This window comes from Mesoplodon bidens (assembly GCF_964165515.1).
Source record: "Mesoplodon bidens genome assembly, chromosome: 10".
NCBI lineage: Eukaryota > Metazoa > Chordata > Mammalia > Artiodactyla > Ziphiidae > Mesoplodon > Mesoplodon bidens.
In genome coordinates, this window is record NC_138172.1 from 16,884,489 (window position 1) to 16,904,548 (window position 20,060).

Sequence of the window (20,060 nt, forward strand, 5' to 3'; positions counted from 1 at the left end):
AGCTTTTAAATATATCTAAGCTTCCACTGACAGGAAAAAGGAGATAATAGCCCCCAAATTCTAGAGAAATGAAAGAACATTTTTGGCTGGTACCTAAGGATTTACGGGCCTGGAAATTTAAGTAGGCTTTTAAGAACGTTCAAGAATAATTTGGCTTGCCTTGATAAGCTAACTTTTGGAGTTAGACATATTACATTATGGAGACTGACTGTAGCTAGAAACTGTTGAACCTAAACACCCCAGAAGTTCCCTGTATATTGTAAGGATGTTTAAATAGCTATGCTTTGATAAACCTGATGTGCGGCAGATACTTTAGAAATGAGGAATGTATAGGGCCAAGCTATAGAGCTTCACATATTTTATGGGATTGGATCTATGATGAATTAGAATGTGTGTGTGGATAAAAGTCACCGGAAGCAATAAGAGGTTTAGCAGTGACAACCAATCTGCGACTCACTGAACTGGCTGCCTTCGGTGTGCTTTATCTCCCACAGGCCACAATCCCAGTCTAGTGACAGCAGCTGCTTGAGAGCTTGAGACCTGATGTATTTCCCAGCTCTCAGTGGCAGAAAAGAGTATCTTTGAAAGAAATCCTTTGTGTATAATAATACAATATGGTCACCTTGACTTGATTTATTTCATAGAATTACTTGGGTATGAGGACTAAAAGTTTGACAACAGCAGTTATTTTACAACACAAAATTCTGTAAGAGGTTTTGTGTGCATTTTAAATACAGAACTGAGGTAAAGCACTCATTCAAACACTACCTATGGTGACACGCTGCGTTTGTAAACATCTCCCACTTAGAGTGTCTTATAAATTTTATATCTTGTCCAAATTCAAAATATAAACTGACTTGGAAGGATCCTTTAGAGAATACATCCAGTGATGAGTCCATAAAAGTTGGGGATTAGACTAGAGGAATTAATATTATTCATCTTGAGCATACATCCCTGAAGCCCAGCCCCTCCCACAAAGCTATTTGGGGATGAAAACACAAAGATTCTCCAATACCTATTGGAAATGGGGAAATGCACAAAAGAGTTGAAGTTGAGTTTATTTCACTAACTCATTGTTTGCTCAGCCAGGCATCCTAGAGTCTCAGTTCCTACCTAGGGTATGATTAGTATCCCAGGACTTTGTTTATTACTACAATGTTTGTTAAGATGAATAGTCCAATCCACCCCTAGTGGAAACCCTGTAAGATTTAAATTTATAAGAAGACGAGCAGAAGTCAAACCAAGTAACATGTAACTTGAATTAAAACCCATAAAGACAGCAGAGTTACAACAGAAACCAAGGCTGTAAATGAAAAGATGTGCAAATATTTATCAGTCAAATTCAACAAAAAGAAACACGGTAACAATTACTAATTTAAAAAATAATAAGAATTCAAGGCAAACCTTAAGAGTAAAAAAGATAAGTTTATTTTGGAAAAAGTTTGCTCTGCCATGCAGGGGTAATAATCATAAATCATAATATTCCAGTTAATGTACCATTAAAATATATCAAGTCAAAAACAAAGAGAAAATGAGAAACTAAATTGTCATGTAGTCTGAGAGCTCCTCTTTCAACCGTCAACAGATCAATTTGCCAAAAATCAGAAACACAATTTAATACTATTTTGTAATGGAAGTAACAGATACACATAAAAAATTGATCCTAAAAATAGAAAATACACATTCCTTTTCATCTTTTTCACACCCTTGTAAATTTTAGGAAAGAAAGTAACAAAACAACTATATATTAAGGAGATGGAAGAATAAATGGATGGATGGAGCAATGTCCAAAAGCAATAGACGAGCTCTGGAAAATATTAATGAAGAATAAAGGTTATAGCACAGGGAGATCGACTCGGTGCTTTGTGACCGCCTGGAGGGGTGGGATGGGGAGGGTGGGAGGGAGGGAGACGCAGGAGGGAAGGGATGTGGGAACAGATGTATATGTATGACTGATTCACTTTGTTATAAAGCAGAAACTAATAAAAAAAAAAGGTTAAAGCAGCTAAAATTAGAAATGAGAAAGAATGTAATGGGTGAGAAAGAATGCAAAATAAACAGAATATTCCATGTTCAAGTCATATATATGAAAACCCAATTAAGTAGAAAATTTGGGGGAGAATATAAGTGATCAAAATTAATAAGAATTTAAAAAGCCAAGTAGATTCATAATCATGAAAAACCGTAAATTAGTAACACCCCCCCGTTTCCCCCACAAAAAAAGATTCTAAGGCTAGAATTGTACTGGTAATGTTTTTTAAGATTTTAAGAAATAGATAAATTGTTATATAGACTATTTGACAATATAAAAAGTTTTAAATCTTTTAAATTTATTTTGTAAGGTTAGCATATTCCTGAGAACAAAACCTGGCAAGATAACAAATAATTAGTAAATATGAATCAATTTCATGAATATAGTACGAAAACCTAAATAAAATTTTAGCAGAAAACAACTGAACATCATACTGAAAGAGTAAACTTTCATAAGCACTAGATGATGATCTAGGAAATGTGCATGCTTCATATCAATAGATATAAAATAGACCACTGTATTCTCAATGGGCATTTATAAGACATTCAATAAAATTAATGACCAGTTGTAGGAACAGAAAAATACTTCTTCCACATCTCAAAAATGTCTTTAAAGGAAGTATCAGGAATACTTTTTTTTTTTTTTTTTTTTTGTGGTAGGCGGGCCTCTCACTGTTGTGGCCTCTCCCCTTGCGGAGCACAGGCTCCGGACACGCAGGCTCAGCAGCCATGGCTCACGGGCCTAGCCGCTCTGCGGCATGTGGGATCTTCCCAGACCGGGGCACGAACCCGTGTCCCCTGCATCGGCAGGCGGACTCTCAACCACTGCGCCACCAGGGAAGCCCAGGAATACTTTTATTTAAATCAACAATAAGACAGAATGCACACAGGTACCATTACTTTAAAACCATTTCGAGGTGTTTGGGCCAATTCAGTAAGGGATGAACAAGAATAAAAGGTCTAACTTTAGAAATAAGGAAACAAAATTACCATTATTTGGACAAAACGATATCAGGGCTACTCAAAACCCAATAGTATCAACTCTAAAATTTTTTTTAAATAATCAGAGTTCAGTCAACTACTGGGATACAAGATAAATTCACAAAAAGTAATAGCTTACTTATGTATCAACAGTAACCAATAAGCAGTATAATGGGACAAAAAGGTCCCTCAAAAGATATATAAAACGCATGTTAATAATTTGCACAAGTACACAAGGCCTAAATAAAGGCAACTCCAGTACTCTCTTAGGGTGGATGGATGGATGGATGGATTGGATGTGGAGCGAGACAGGGAAAGAATCATGAAAAAAAAAAAAAAATCAGTGCTCCTAGATGAAATAAAGCAGCTATTATATTGTAAGGCTTTTCATTTTTCTTCGATTTTTTCCCATGCTTCTAAAATGACTAGCAATCAGACACCACTTTAGACAATTCTGAGAGTATTTAGGTAAGGAAAAGAATAGTTAACAGTATTTTGAAAGAGGAGTAATGACACCTTGTCAGTAATTCCCAGGAAATTTTCTGGGGGTATTTGTTCAGGTATGAATTGCTGGATAGGACTGGAATTATACATATAGTTGTATCATTAAAACATCGGAACTCCAAATTCCATCTCTTGTAACCTATTTCATTCTCCTATGAACTGTTGTTAATCTTTCTTTGCCTCAGTTTCTTCATCTGTAAAACTGACATGATAATAGTCATTTATTCTGAGGTATGTGTATAAAATACTTAAGAATAACCCATGTTAGCTGTTGCTGCGGTTGTTCTTGCTGTTACTGTTACTGCTACTAGCACTGCTGGTAGGATTGCTTCTAAAGTGTTCTCTGGGAAAGCTGCGGCAGTTTACATTCCCATCAGCAGAGCAGGAGGTGCCTGTTGCCCCACATTCTTTTCCACACATGATTTTTTCCCTTGATTTTTTAAATAAAAATTTTCCCAAACAGATGGTTGAGAAGTGATATCTCATTATCAACAGTTTCTCATTTCTCAGATTAATAGTAAGATGGAGAATCTCTCCATTTTGCTTATTAGTAATTTGGATACTTAAAAAAGATTCAGAATTATGACTGACTCCTCCAAATCAAGAAAATTGGGGGCTTAATACTGACTCATGAAATGCATCGTTACTTCTGCAGAAAACAAAAAATTACCTGATCTCTAGCTAGAGAAATTCACAATAGCCCAGCTGCCTGGGTTATTGTGTAGAAGAGTGTTCAAAAAATTATTTTAAATCTAGCAATAGAGAATGACTTCCGAAAGTTACAAAAACAAAACACACACTGCTTCAAGACAACCATCAGCCAGATAAGACCTATTTTATTTTTGCTAGAAACACAGTAATGATACTGACATTTGCATATAATAGATTTTCATCTCATGCATATTTTGTGTCCATTGGACAGTGTTCTCCTTAGGTCACAGCAGGAAATCCTTCACTTACACGCAAATTCACAGTGTGTACTGGCCATTTCCTGTCCCTCTTCCATACCTTGCAGATTTGTATCCTCTGCTCATTTCTTCCATTAGAAGTCAAGCCTTTTGCTTTACAGATTTACAGTAGGTCCTTATGTAGTCAAGCTATTACTTATATCAGTGTGATTCACTGGAAATATCTTCCTTCGGTTTGTCACTTTTATGTTAACTTTGTCTATTATTTTATCACTCATAGAGTAAAAGTTTTCATTTTCATGTAGTCAAAAAATCTGTATTCTTCTTTTCCTAATAGTTTTCATAACTTTTCTTGGGTTGAATGGGATAGTCAAGCTGTAGGAATTTGAAGGGGAATATGAAGATTTTAGAACTAGTGTTCAAGGAGGGTTACATAAGAAACTTTGGGGAGGTTAGATAGGCTAGTGATACTAGGAGAGAAACTTTGGGACAGATGCAGATGTTTAAAGAGTATTTCAGGGAGATTTTGTTGTGAATTTCATATTTTTCCCCACAAACCTTCCATAAAATGACCTCACTCCAATTCTTAGGAATTGACTCTTTTTCTCAGGGGTGGGGTTGTCAGTTGTTCACTGTTGAGCCTAGGACATACTGGGATTCCACCACTGGACCCACCCTACTGTTAGCCAGTTGAAAACTATAAGCTACCATCAAAGAGACAGTAATGTGTATGTTTGTATACCTGTAAATATGTTTGTGTATATACCAGCACATGAAAATCCAAACACCATTATGTACAGATACTTAAAAAAAAAATCTCTAAAGAAAGTTCTAAGAGTCAGGAACAATTCATTCAATATTGATTATGATTACTTCAGATCCTCCAAATTGTGATTAACAGATATTTACCTGCATCTGTGATTTGCAGATTTAAAATATCTCATCTCTGGAGGCAGAGGAAAGAACTAGCAGTTTATAATTTTGTTTTGTTTGGCAAAGGGGGTGGGGCTAAGGTTCATGAATACATTCTGAAAAAGAGGACTTGTCAAAAATAGGCTTAAATTGGGCTTCCCTGGTGGCACAGTGGTTGAGAGTCCGCCTGTCGATGCAGGGGACACGGGTTCGTGCCCGGTCCAGGAAGATCCCACATGCCGCGGAGCAGCTGGGCCCGTGAGCGATGGCCGCTGAGCCTGCACGTCCAGAGCCTGTGCTCCGCAACAGGAGAGGCCACAACAGTGAGAGGCCCGCGTACCGCAAAAAAAAAAAAAAAAACTCTTAAATCTAATAAATCCAGTAAATGAACAGATCAGTCAAACTGAATGAGGAGGTAAATGGTGTCTGCTAATCATAACATTATCTTTTATTCATGATGGCTTATTTATTTAACACCTTTATTGAGAAATAATTCATATGATTGAACTAAAGTGTACAATTAAATAGCTTCTACTATATTCAAAGAGATGTGCCTCCATCACCATCATCAATTTCAGAATATTTTAATTACTTCAGAAAGAGACCTCACACCCATTATCCATAATTCCCCCAACTCCTCCACCTTCAAACAGTCCCAGCCCCAGGCAACCACAAAACTACTTTCTGCTCTGGTATTTGCCTGTTCTGGACATTTCATATAATGGAATCATGAAGGATGTAGTCCTTTGTGACTTGTAAAATTTTTATTTATTTTTTACTTGTTATTAATTATTAATAAGTATTTTATTAATAAATTTTATTTTTAGAGCAGTTTTAAGCTCACAGCAAAAGTGAGCGGCAAGTACAAAGAGTTGTTCCCACACAACCCCTGTCCTCACACGTGCACAACCTACTCCACTATCAATATCCTGCATCACAGTGGTCCATTTGTTACAATCCATGAACCTACACTGACACATCATTATCACCCAGGGTCCATGGTTTACATTAGCATTCATTCTTGGTGTTGTACATTCATTGGGTTTGGACAAATGTATAACGACATATATCCACCATTAGAGTATCGTACAGAGTAGTTTCACTGCCCTAAAATTCCTCTGTGCTCCATTTATTCATCTCTCCCTTCCCCAACCCTTGGCAACCAATAATCTTTACTATCTCCATAGTTTTGCTTTTTCTAGAATGTTCTGTAGTTGGAATCATGTAGTATGTAGCCTTTTCAGATTAGCTTCTTTCACTTAGTACTATACATTTATATTTCCTCTGTATCTTTCAATGGCATAATAGCTCTTTTTTCTTTTGACTGGATATAGTAGTTTACCCACTCACCTACTGAGGGCCACCTTGGTTACTTCCAAGTTTTTGAAATTATGAGTAAAGCTGCTTTAAACATCTGTGTGCAGGTTTTGTGTGGACATAAGTTTTCAATTTGGGTACATATCAAGGAGTAAGATTTCTGGGTCATATGGTACAAGTATGTTTAGTTTTGCTTTCCTCCTAGCAGTGAATTATTATTTTGAAAAAACTGTTATCTATTAGATAAATTAAGAATATTTCACTTATTTATTTTCTGATGCTCTTCCTTTCTTTATGGAGGGCCGTGTTTCTGACCTATCATTTTTGTTCTCTCTGGAGAGAGGCCTGTGGTTTGATTTCAGATATAAATTTGGGAAATTCTCAGTCACCACTGCTTCAAATATTACTTGTTTTCCTTTTTCTCTTTCTTCTTCTGATATCTCCATTACACAGTTCTTAAGTATTTTGTTCTTTATTTTCAGTTGTTTCATCTTTCATTTTAAGTTTTGGAATATTTGATCATCATATCCTCAAGCTTAGAGATTGTCTTCTCAGCCTTGTTTAGTCTCCTAATGAGCTCATGAAAGCCATTATTTATTTCTTTACAGTGTTTTTGATCACTAGCATTTCTTTTTTGTTTTTTAGGATTTCCATCCCTCTGCTTACGTTATCCATTTCTTTTTGCAATCTGTCTATTTTTTCCATTAAATCCCTTAGCATATTAATCATAGCTCTTTAAAATTTCTCGTCTTATACTTCGTGCCATATCTAATACCTGTTCTGATGTGTATTCAGCCTCCTAACACTGTGTTTTTTGCGTTTTCACGTGCCCGGTAATTGTTCTGTTGAAAGGCATACATGATGTGTAGTAGCTGAAAGGAACTGCAGCGAGCAGGCCTTTACAAATATCGTGGTGAGTCTGTGGGGTGGTGAGAGGAAGTGTTCTCCAGTCCTGTGACTTTGTCTGCTGTTTTGGTGAGCCTGTGCCCCTGGACTGTCAACTTCCGCAGTGCTTCTTCATCTCTTCCTTTCCCATCTGGTGAGACAGGATGGCTGGAGGTACTGGAGCTGTGTATTTCCCTTCCCCTGTGTGGGAAGCCAGAGGGATCAGGATTTGGGTATTTTTCTTAGGAAGAGGTATTAGGCTCTTACAAAACCCCAGCAGGTTAGGCTCTGGTAAAATAATTTCTCCTAAAGGCAACCTTTGTTCAGAAGAACAGAGTGCTCTGGCTTTTTTCATAATGGTTCATTTTCCCTTCCCCTGCCAGAAACATGAGGGGATCTTTCTTCACCATTCACTGTGAGGGCCCAGTAGAGCTCCTGGAGCTAAAACTCAGAAAAGTATGGGGAACCACCTGTGTCTGGGTTCCCTGGAGTGTTAGCTCTCAGACCTGTCCACGCTGACCCTCCAGCAATTCATCCATCACAGTTTGGGTTTCTCTACCGCAGTTCTGGCTCCCAGGGAAATTTCTGCTGGCAGATTTCTGCTCCAGTAAGATGTGGCTCTCTGTATTTGTCGATCTGTCTCTCCACTTTTGAAGGCAGTGGTTTTTTCCATGGCCTCACTTCTCTGTCAGATTGAAGAGGAGTTACTCAGCTTTTACTTGTTGTTAGAACAGAGTGATGACTGCTAAACTGCTTATATGCCAACTGAAAATCAGAAGTCAGGGTGACTGGCCTGTTTTTTAATCGGGTTATTTGCCTTTTTATTATTGAGTTGTAATTGTCCATAGTGGCTTGGATTTTTATGCTCCGATTTCAGAAAGAAAATTATTCTACTTTGCAAGACAGTATTTAGTTATACCATTTAATTGATCTGGACATGAATAAGAAAGTGAAGAATAAATGGCTCACTTGAGGCAATTTAAAATTTTAGACACAAAAACCAGGAATTTTAGCTGTTTTTTATAACAGTAAACACTCTGATTTTATAAACCATTTTTTAATACTGACTTTAAAATTTTAGATTATAACTTTACAAAAAAATAGTCTAATAATAGATTGGATTTGGCATCCAACCTAGTCTTTTTTATCATCTTTTTAAATATGACTTTGAGATATATTTATTTATTATTTATTTATTTATTTATTTATTTATTTATTTATTTATTTCCAGAGTATCAGGAAAACTGTGGGAATACATTGGTCTGAAGTTGCAGTAAAGTTGGTGTGATCTCTTTGGGAGCAACTCTCCTGGGAGAGAGTGTAATTTTATTCTCTCTGACTGCGGGTATCCTTTCTCTGGCTCACACATAGACTCCTGACATGAAAGGGCGTCTAGATCAGAGTTGGTGGGGTTGTTTTAAGTCTGTCTTGGGTTCTTGGCACAGTCAGAGTAAAACAACCCTGCAGGGATGAATCTTGATAAACAAATACCACGAAGTCACTGTTCTCCCTCCCTCAGATTTCCTGATGGGAGGAACCCAAGGAAAAGACAGAAAGTAAGGGCACCATTTTATATAGTCCATGTAGGTCAGCTGCCTCCAAAAGAAGCAGTATGGCACATACAGAATGGATCTGGAGGGACGTGCAATGGTGTTTTCCAAAGATGACTGCAAAAGCACACTTTGTACCCAACTTGCTCGTCTTTCAATGTGACTTTGACAGTCTTCCCCATCAAGTGGTGAAATGTATGTCTCTTGTCTTGAACCCAGGTAGACCTTTGTGACTGCTTTGATCAATAAAGAAAAGCAGGAGTGATGCTCTGTGATTGCTGAGGCTAGCTCATAAAAATGCATACACTTCCACCTTGTTCCATTGGTGCAATTTCTCTTGGAATTCCTGCTTGGAAGCTCAAGCAGATGGTGGAGAGGTCTACCTTAAGAGAATGGCTGAACTCCCAGCCAACAGCCAACACCACTCTCCAGTCATGTAAGCTGGCTTGCCTGTCCCCATTCTAGCTGCCCCCGCTGATGAGGTTTACAACAGAGATGAGCTGTCCGCCTACTGATCTCTGCTCAGATTATATATTGCTGAGCAGAGTAAATGACCATCAATTTTTTAAGCCACTAAATTTGGGGGGTAATTTATTACACAGCAAGAGTAATTGGAACTAGAACTGAGCACAAGACGTTTGCACAACTTGGTCAAGTTTCCATGAAATAGTGGCTTCTTGTGCCTTTGTATCAATGGATTCCCTTTTTCATATACTAACATTATAATTCTGCAAGGGGCAGGTCTGCTCCCAGTATATTTTAAACCTGTAATATGAGGGTAAAAGCAACAAAGACAAAAAAAAGGCTTGTGATCTATGAGATAAATTGTTACTCAGGGTAAGTCTCTTGTGACTTGAAATACTTGCATTCTGAGCTGTCGTCACATCAATTCAGAGTAAACCTAGGGTGATTCACATTGGCTAAGTTTCTATATGAACCTATAGAAATCTATCACCATGTTGAAGTATTTCAATGACTAGTGTTTTAAAACTGACAACAAGTACACCAAGACAATCTATTGTCAAGGACATGCACCTTGTGCTTGACATATAGTACCTGTTTCACAGATACTACTTTTCTCACCCATCTTCCACAATGAAAATATGTACAGGTGTACTGTTCTCAGCTTATAAACCCAGCACTAAACAACCTAACTTGATTATTTTATGCATTTATTAATTGTAGAGTTTTAGAGCTAGGGAAAAGAGTGACTATCTTGTAGCTTTTATTTCCAGGAGGAGTGATGATGTGAAGAATATAAAATCTCGGGCATTTAATGCTTTTAGATACTAACTGATCATTAGAATCAGCTAAAGGGTCTCCTCTTTCTAGTCCATTTTGATTTAACTGTTCTGGAATGTGGCCTAGGGATTTCTGGTATGTTTTTAAAGACTCTCCAGGTGAATTTACTGTACAGCCAATGTTGAAAACTACTGGGTTAAGTGATCTGGGTAGCCCAGTGTTTTGCAAAGCACAGACTAGGTACCCAATAGGCAATATTAAATAATGCCGAATGAGATCTATTCTATTTTCAACTGCATTTCAATCATTTAGGTGAAATCAAGGAGAATAACTCGGTATGGTGTTAGGTTTGTCACGAATGATTTTCTAATTTTTCCTAATCTCCCCTTTTAATTAAAAGAGCAAAGGTCCGGGTCTCAGAGACTTTGAGAGTGCCCAGCTAGTGTCCATTTACATTATTTTCTACTCACTGTTTTCATTTTATCAGTTAACTATTACTGTGATCAGCAGTTTTCCATGTTAGATAAAAGTATACATTTTCTGTATTGACTTCCATATTATTTAAGAAAGTTAAACAGTTTAAGAAACAAGTAAATAGTAGAGCATTTAGTACTGGAATATGGCAAAAAAAAATGTGGAGGTGTAACTCTAATGGTTGAAGTTTAGAAAACAGTGAGGTACAATAACTGTGGGAATAGACACTGGATCCTGAGATCACCGACTTCCAGTAAGATACTCCATAAACACTACACTGGCCAGAAAAAAAAAAAAAATCCCCAAGTTGTTAATGTGAACTTGATGTTGAAATAGAAAAGCTGATACCTTTAAGGTAACTTGAGCATTTGATACAGTTTAAAATATGCATGAACGTCTTTGACCAAATTTTTATCTTTCATGTGTTATTCTTTCAAAACACTTACGACGGGACAAGCTGGGGCTCTAAATCCTGTAATGGATCAATTATTTCAGTTTATTGGTACCAAAGAAAGTCGAAAAATTTTGATGTGAACAGATTGCATATTACCTGCACTAGATATCATCTGGACAACCAGGCACCAGACAGTTTCAGATGAAATTATTAATCAGTCAGAAAAACTAAAATTATTTGCAGTGTTAGGGCTCATTTTCATGTTTCAGTGGTTGCCAATTATTTCTGTTCCTTGGGTGAGCAGTGTCCATTGGTAACAAAGGTGGCCTTGTTGCAGCCATTTGGGGTAGGGATGGGGCAAAATCTAACTTGGTTGGTCAGAAATACAGAGGTGACCCATCTGCCACCAATTCCCTTAGGGACCTTCACAGAGAAAAACACCACTCAGGTTTCAGAAGTAACCTGTAGGCTTGACTGTTCGCTAGTCACCTGTGTATGATTTACATGCAGTGTCAGGACTTGGAAGGCAACCCAGTGATGGGATGAATGATTAACATTGGAATCTATACAAAAACAGGCTGTGTAAAGTGATTTTTAAAAAGGAGGAGCTTCTATTCTACCGTGCCTTCCAAATAGTTGTCAAAATGCTTTTTTTCCCCTTAAATTGGAAAATTATGCTTCTTGGCAGTCCAGCAGCAGCATTTACATCAAGAGTGCTTACTAGGAAATTAGTTTTTGCTGAAAATTTGTTTTATTCAAAGTACATGCTACATTTGCAGGGGTCAAGAGATTTTCCAAGTTCCAAGGTTTATTTTATACCTTGATTTGTAGCATATGGTAAATCTCACAATGTACTCTCAGCTTACGTGTAATTAGTAATGAGTTGTCTGCTTTCTTACCTTCAGCTGGTGTGGGTTATCACATCCTGCAGTGTTTTTCTTTCAGTGCAGAGTGGTTTTTCAACTACATCAAAAATTCCACTAGCATCATAACCTAAGAAAATATAGGGGAAAAGTTAACAAGCTTATCTTCTTTTTCATCTCATGTGCTCACTGGATTTTCTCTTAGCATTTATGTCAAAGGTGATTTGACTTATAAATCCATATACTGTTTATACCTGTAACATGTTCTGGAAATATGATCTTTTCTAGGAGAATTCTATATAATTAGGTGAACAACTATTTAGATAATTAAGTAATTCTAGAAAAGCTTACAAGTTTTTTCAAATATAATAAAAAATTTACTATCATTAAGACATGAATATGAACCTGAAATTAGCTACAGTGAAAGTTTAGTTTTCTGGGGACAGAAATGGAGCTTTTGGTGGTGGGAGAGGCCTATTCCTATGGATCTGTGGATTAACTATCTCCCCTGACATTGCCTATCCCTCCCACTCCCAAAAGAGACTATGTTGTCACCTGCCTTAGAGTCTCTGCGTATGTGTAAGTGCTCTAATGTAGACCATTTTTTTCTTACCCTCTTTTGCTACATAGCTTGTATTCATATTGCAGATCTTAGCTCAACTATCAGTACATTGAGACTCCAGAATCTTAGATTCGTCTGTGTATTTTGAACTTGCATTACACTGTAATTTTACATTGATTTGTGGTAGTCATTTGATTAATGGCTGTCTTTCAACTGTAAGCTCCATGAACATAAGGACTGGTTTTTTCCCTCACTGTTGTATCCCCAGCGACTAAAGTATAGCCATTGCTTAATGAATAGTTTTGGAATGAATGATCCTATTTAAAAAGATAGTGCTTCTGAGAAAGAGCTAAAATTCATATGACTTAGGGAAATGTCTCTCTCTTCTTAAACCCCTGCTTAAGCTGTAGGAATAGGCCTCTTGCACTGTTAAAAGCTCCATTTTCAAATAATGCTGTGATCAGCGGCATAGAAAAAGGACTTGCTTTCTGGAAAGACTGGGAATTACACTGCTGCACTTTGAGCGGGACGTTTTAAGCGCTATAGGGATAAGTGAAGTGAAGAAAATGAAGCTTTGACTCTGCGTTGTCCCAATTCTAGTCCATTCTATTTGAGGGAAGGGGGACAAAGGAGAGTTTAGGAAAACAATACAAAGAAAAACTAACAAACTAATTTAGCAGATAATAAAGTAGAAGCTATTTTTATTCAAAGGGTTATTAGTGTTCCTAAGAATTTATTCAAAGATTATTAATGTTTGTAATGTTTGTAAGTTGTTTTATACTTACACTCTGAGGAATTAGAAGCATATTTCTAAATGTATCTAAATAATAGATGCAATTTTACTGATAAATATACTGGAAAATAATCTGTCAAGTGCTATTTTACCATAATTAGACTAATGCTACTTGGATTTTTTTGGACGTTCCTCTCCTGTCCCCTTTATCATAGTTAATCAGTAACAAATATATTCTAACCATTAGCAGTGAAAATTGATGGGGACAAGAATTGGTTTGATATAAGTGAAACTTCCCTTTGGAATTTCCTTTTCCTTTTTTATATTTTTTTAATGTCTGGGAATAATCAATTGCATCTTAATAAGAAGTTATAGAATGTTCTAATTCATTGCACTATTATTATTAAACATTTAATTCTTGTGAAAGAAACTGGAGTTTAGAATAACTCCCCTGTTACTTGACCTTTTCACTGATGGTCCTATTTATAGTGGAGCATTTAGAGCTATAGATGTACATTATAACAACTACATCTTGAGAGTCATTATGTTCTGCCAAAAAATACACAAATTATAAGTGTGCAGCCCAGTGAATTTTCACAAAATGAAAACATTCAGGTGACCAACGATGAAATCAGGAAGCAACATGACCCCTCTTCCAGAAGTCCCTGTGATGCCTCGTTGCAGTCCTAAGTACCCCTCCGAAGATAGTAACAGTCTAGATTTATGATATGATAGATTAGTGTCATTGTACTCCTTTCTATCTGATTTATATCTTTTACGTTGAGACTTAGCTATGTCAGTCTATATAGTTATAGTTCATTGATTTTCATGGTCTAACAGTATTTCCTTAAGTGAGAGTTCCACTACTTACTAAGCTACGTGTTGTGATGGACACTAGGTTGTTTCCATTCTTTATCTATTGTGGTTAGTACTGCCACAAACGTTCTTGTAAATGTCTTGATGAACATACACATACATCTCTGTAAAGTATGTATTACTTAGGAATGGAATTGCCGGGTTGTAGATTATGGGTATATCCTGCCTTAGTAGATACTTCTAAACAAGGTTTAGAAATCCCCATTAGCAATAACAAGAGTACCGGTCGCTCCACATCCTCAGCAGGACTGAAAAATCTCCTGCCTTCTGCATTCTGAGGTTGTGTACACATGGTATGTGCCATGTGATTTTATTTAACCTTTATTAAATAACTTCTCTAAATTTGTAAACATAACTGTTTCATATATGTATATATATCCCTGACTTGGGTTTACATCCTAGAGAGCAGAGGTCATGTATAACACACTTCTCTAACCTCGAGTGAATCTAGTATGGCAAGCATTCGATGAACTTTTGTTAAGATGAATCTTGACTCTTCATATTGCTCCATTAAAAGACAATAGATAGGGTGAGAGAGAAAAAGCACTAGAAGAAGAACAATATAAATATAGTCTACTGAGAAAGACAAAAATTAAGTACAGGATCCTTAGTTTTTGCTACATTTTATTTTTCGTTTATGTATTCATCCACTCAGTTTCATGTTGGTGCTGAAAAAAAAAATCAATGGTTCCTACCGCCTACATGTTGATTGCTTCCGTCTTCACTCTACAGTGTAAAATATAATTAAAAATTATTTTTCCCTACATGGTGAGCCTGACTGTATTTCTTCAGGAAGATGGTTTGGTTATTACACAAGCTAGCTAAGTTATATCTCTCTTTACCCATCAATACCAAAGTGAACAGAAATGACAAACCCAACATCAATCTCTTTTTTTACTCCTTCAAGAAAGAAAACGAGCTTCTGTGCCTAAAAGCTGTATTCGTGTGTCTGAGGACAAAAAGACAGTGCTACTTCCAATTCTTTTTACCCAACTGCTTTCAAAATAAGCAAATAAACACAGGGAAGAATAACAACTTACCCCAATGCCTTGATGGAATTTAATCATAACAGTTCTTACTTCACTGAAAATAAGAGGTTCCTATAGAAATGATGATCAACCTCCTGTGAGTATATGGAGCTCATAAAATTTAAAGAGTTTCTAAAGGTCAGCAAGCATTGAAGGCTTTGTCCTGGGGATAAATTTCTAAGTAGCCCTGAGGAGAAAGAGAGAGGGAGGGAAAGGAAAAGGTTTAACTTGATGAAAGTAAAATGTGCAAACTCAACAGTTTCTGGATTATCATTTAATTACAGCCATCAATCAGCTCACATCTGCCTTTTCCCGATACTCAAGAAATTCAGGCTAAAGCCATACAATCCAACCAACGGAGAATACATAGCGCATTAAGAATCCTGAGGATAGGAAGCAATATTTAAGAAACTACCTGATAGGAGATCTTAGGAAATTACCTAAAAGCAGGATAGTGGAATCCATCTTTCAACAAATACTGGGAAAACCCAAGAGTAAAATTATCCTTTTAATTAATAAGACAAACTACTTATTGCTTCCTCTTCCGTACCAGTTTAGAGATTTTCCATTAAGTGATACTTTTCAAAGGACTTTGCTTTCCAAATCATTTTATTTCAGTCCATACTTTTACTAATGCATGAAACTGGCCTGCAGTTACTCATTTTACGAACATGATTTTACATTCTTTTAAAACAAGGACGATTTGAAGTTGAGCTTTTAGAAATACATTTGCTTCATTAATTGGCACTGGGGAATGCCAGCCTATGTCTTTATGGGCAGTTATTACTTTTTGGTTAAAAATGTTTTAATTTCTTCTTATCGAGGGGTTCATACTGACTGTCCCTAAATTCTGTAGCAAAGGAATTAAATAGCATTAGGCTTTTTAAGCTTCAAAGTGTTCAGAAAAGTGTTTCAACCATGGTAATCCCCTTGTCGTGCTGCCTTTATCTCCCACCAGATACCTAAATGCTTCCGTCTTCTTCTCAGGCAGATAATTGCAAAGAGGATGGAACCAGAGAAAAGAGTTGAGCTGGTGCTGAGCAGTGGGTATAAAAAGCAGTGTCACTCACCCTAGTGAAAGTAAATAGACTCTGAGACTGTAATCTCTGCCCTTATTTATCTTTGAAACCATAAATGCCCAGGGGGAAGCTTGTTGTTTATTTAGCTACAGAAATCTATGTCTGCAATCGTGTATGGTTTTTAACCTGTTTTTATTTCCATACTTTCCATCGTAGCAATCTTCTGTCTTGGAACCACCTAGGTTTTCTCTCTAAATATGGGTTTTATTCCCGTGGTGTTGTTGGCCATAGACTTCGAGAGTCTCTGTGTTTTCAAACTAATAATGTGTTCATTACCTGTTTTTTCCAACAGAGTTCGTCAGGCGATTTAATGATCAGAAACATTCAGTTGAAACACAGTGGGAAATACGTTTGTATGGTGCAGACAGGGGTGGACAGTGTTTCATCTGCCGCTGACCTCATAGTAAGAGGTAAACATTAATGGCTCTGTGTGCTTCTTTAATTTCGCATCTTAACTGAGCCTTTCTCACTGAAAAATCATGATGAGATAGCATATGAACATGTGAGTTATATAATATTGATTTGCTCCCCCTGCCCAAATAGACCAGAAGATGTGAGAATAAGGATGGGTGCTAACTCAAAGAAATGAAAATCTCAACTCTGTCATTCCAGTAGCTCTCCCTGTAATAAGCATTCCACAGCTGCTGCCAAGCTGATGTGTTTTTGAGCATGTCATTAATACAGCAGTAGTGTTTAATATGAAAGAGAGTAGTGATAGTGTGTGTGTGTGTGTCTACTTCCAAAATAAAACACAGGATCATCTAGGATGCCTGAGAAAATTTGCCAGTCTGAGCTACTGTCCAAAGAACTGATTTGCTACTGAGCTGAAAAATCACCCAGAGTGCATGGTAGAATAAAACAGCTCTAGATTACAAACTGGGAACTACAGAGATGTCCCAGAAGATTAAAGAAAAAAGTTTCGCGCCAAAAGTAAAGGATATTGAATTTGGAACAGTGCAGGAATCCTGCTGAATAGAGGGCTCAAAAAGCAGGTTTCCTTTGCAATTGAGGAGTATTATGCCTTTGGAATTCATGGCTCAAAATGCAGATTTAATATCTAGCAACAGGAATGTGAAAGAAAAAAAGTGGAAATTTTGTTGCCAGGTAAATGTCCTTTTTCCCTAAGTGCTTTTGAAATTGGGATCCGTTGAAGGGATTCAAGTGCTGTGGGGCATGTTCTTCACATTGGTAGAAGAGAGTGACGTTTATGGAACTGCTGAATATAGTTTGCATTTTTGCCTTAGGTTCACCTGGACCACCAGAAGACGTAAAGGTAGATGAAATTACAGATACAACAGCCCAACTCTCTTGGAAAGAAGGTACAGACAACCACAGCCCAGTTCTATCCTATGCTGTCCAGGCACGGACCCCTTTCTCCGTGGGTTGGCAGACGGCCACAACAGGTAAAGGGGGAGAGGCAAATGCCGCCGGTACATATGTATGGATTTCAGGTCAACCCTAAGACGTGCAGGTGTTTACCTCTCTGAAATCTTCCTTTGTAGTGCCTGAGGTCATTGATGGGAAAACACACACAGCTACCGTAGTCGAGTTAAATCCATGGGTGGAATACGAATTTCGGGTTGTAGCCAGTAACAAAATCGGAGGTGGAGAACCCAGTTTACCCTCAGAAAAAGTAAGAACTGAGGAGGCAGGTGAGTGTTTTTGTTTTCTGAGTCATGGCTTCATAGTTTTTTCTGGGTGTGTATTTCCACTTCTCTTGCGCTTGATCTCCAGCCTCGATAATGCATTGTCACAATTATCTGAACTATCTAACGGCAGACTGGCCATATGGCATTTGTCAAAAGACACGTGTAAGTGATTCTGATGTAGTGTGACATTTGCAAGAGTTCAGTCCATCGTCAGCATTCATTAGTGCATGTAGAGTGAATATGTTTTTGTCACTTAAGGTTATAATTACTATCTGATATAGTCACCCTGTTAACAGGGGAAGTGCTGTTTTCATTTATAACAAGCATTGACAAATTGGTAGGATAATGACTTCTGGGAGTTCAGCTGCTAGGAAGTCTCATTCTGCCACCAAGCTTAAGCGATTGATGAATAGGTATGTTTTGGCCCCTTGAGAATTAAAGTAAGAGAGAATTATTGTTAAAATTTTCCATGTGGGGCAACTATTAATATTAACCATACGACTCTTTTTGTAATGCTAAAAATAGCCTAACATTGAAACTGCAAAGTAGAAATTGTACGTGGTATCACGTTATTGAGGCATCAGAGAGGACTTAAGACTTTCCTTTTCAGAGTCTGTAGTATTAATTAAAACTAACTAAAATTATGTTTGAAATACAGCCAATATATCACTTTGGAACAAAGCCAGGATAGAAGTCATGGAATACATTTCAATAATTTTGATGATTCTCTTTTACACGGGACAATGCATATAATGTTTATGCCAGGTATTGTGAGAAATCGGGGAGCCCTGTCTGTCTTGGTGCTCAGTTCATTTATTCACACAACACGTATTCAGGAAGTACCTGCTGTGCACTGAGCACTTTCTAGGTACAGTGGGTACAGCTCTGAACACAGCAAAGACCCACCTTCAGGGAACTTATGTTCTAGGTGTGTCATGGGATTTACTAAGCATAAATTTCTCATCATAAAAGCCTGTATGAGGTTCATAAAGATTATCTCATAACAGGATTTGAGGATTTAAGTATGGGTCATATTTATATAGAGCCAATGTTGTTCTGAGAACTAAGTCTGTACTTGAAATAGTCACAAGTTGAATGTTCATGCTGACGTGGATGGACCTAAAGATTATCATACCAAGTGAAGTCAAGTCAGACAGAGAAAGACAAATATCATACGATATCACTTATATGTGGACTCTAAAAAAAATGATACAAATGTACTTATTTACAAAACAGAAATAGACTCACAGACATAGAAAATAAACTTATGGCTACCAAAGGGGGAAGGGGAAGGGTGGGATAAATTAGGAATTTGGGATTAACAGGTACACACTACTATATATAAAATAGGTAAACAACCAGGACCTACTGTATAGCACAGGGAACTATATTCAATATCTTGTAATAACCTATAAGGGAAAAGAATCTGAAAAAGAACATATATGTGTGTGTATATATATGTATACATATATATAACTGAATCACTTTGCAGTACACCTGAACAATTGTAAATCAACTATACCTCAATTTAAAAAATAGCTTTGAAACTGGGGGAAAATAATGTCCATACGGGATTGATTTATCATCATCCGTGATGAATCACTTTTTCTTCTTTTATTAACCTTCACACTGAGTCATTGTTTTCTTACTGTTTGAGATATTTTGAGTCTCTAATAATTTTATGCAAATATAAAGCATGTGATGATCTCCCTCAAATATATATATATATACACACATATATATGCACACACATATATACACACATATAATTGCATATATACACCTACGTGTGCACGTGCACACACACACACACGTGTAATGTGCCAATGATCAAATTATTTTAAGTATTAAAAGTAAACAACATTGAGTCTTCTTTCAGATAAATATTACTAGATGCTAGCAGGGTTTCAGTCTTTCTTTCTAACCTTTCAGTGCCAGAAGTGCCTCCTTCAGATGCCAGTGGAGGAGGTGGGAGCCGGTCTGAACTGGTGATCACCTGGGATGTAAGTGTCTGCACAGCGCCTGCCCCTCAGGGTGACGCTCTTCCCACACTCATGGCATCCTGGGTGGTG

The 20,060-nt window shown here is 37.1% G+C and overlaps 1 protein-coding gene across 1 annotated transcript in view; it reads left to right on the forward strand.

Moving 5' to 3' along the window:
• The window catches only part of CNTN3 (contactin 3), a gene marked incomplete at both ends in the record, with an annotated part of 238,661 nt that overhangs the window by 184,083 nt on the left and 34,518 nt on the right, over positions 1-20,060 (forward strand). The window contains 4 exons of the mRNA XM_081245219.1: positions 16,632-16,749; positions 17,584-17,742; positions 17,842-17,991; positions 19,921-19,991. Coding sequence (XP_081101345.1) covers positions 16,632-16,749; positions 17,584-17,742; positions 17,842-17,991; positions 19,921-19,991 — 498 coding nt within the window. The remainder of the gene's footprint in view (positions 1-16,631; positions 16,750-17,583; positions 17,743-17,841; positions 17,992-19,920; positions 19,992-20,060) is intronic.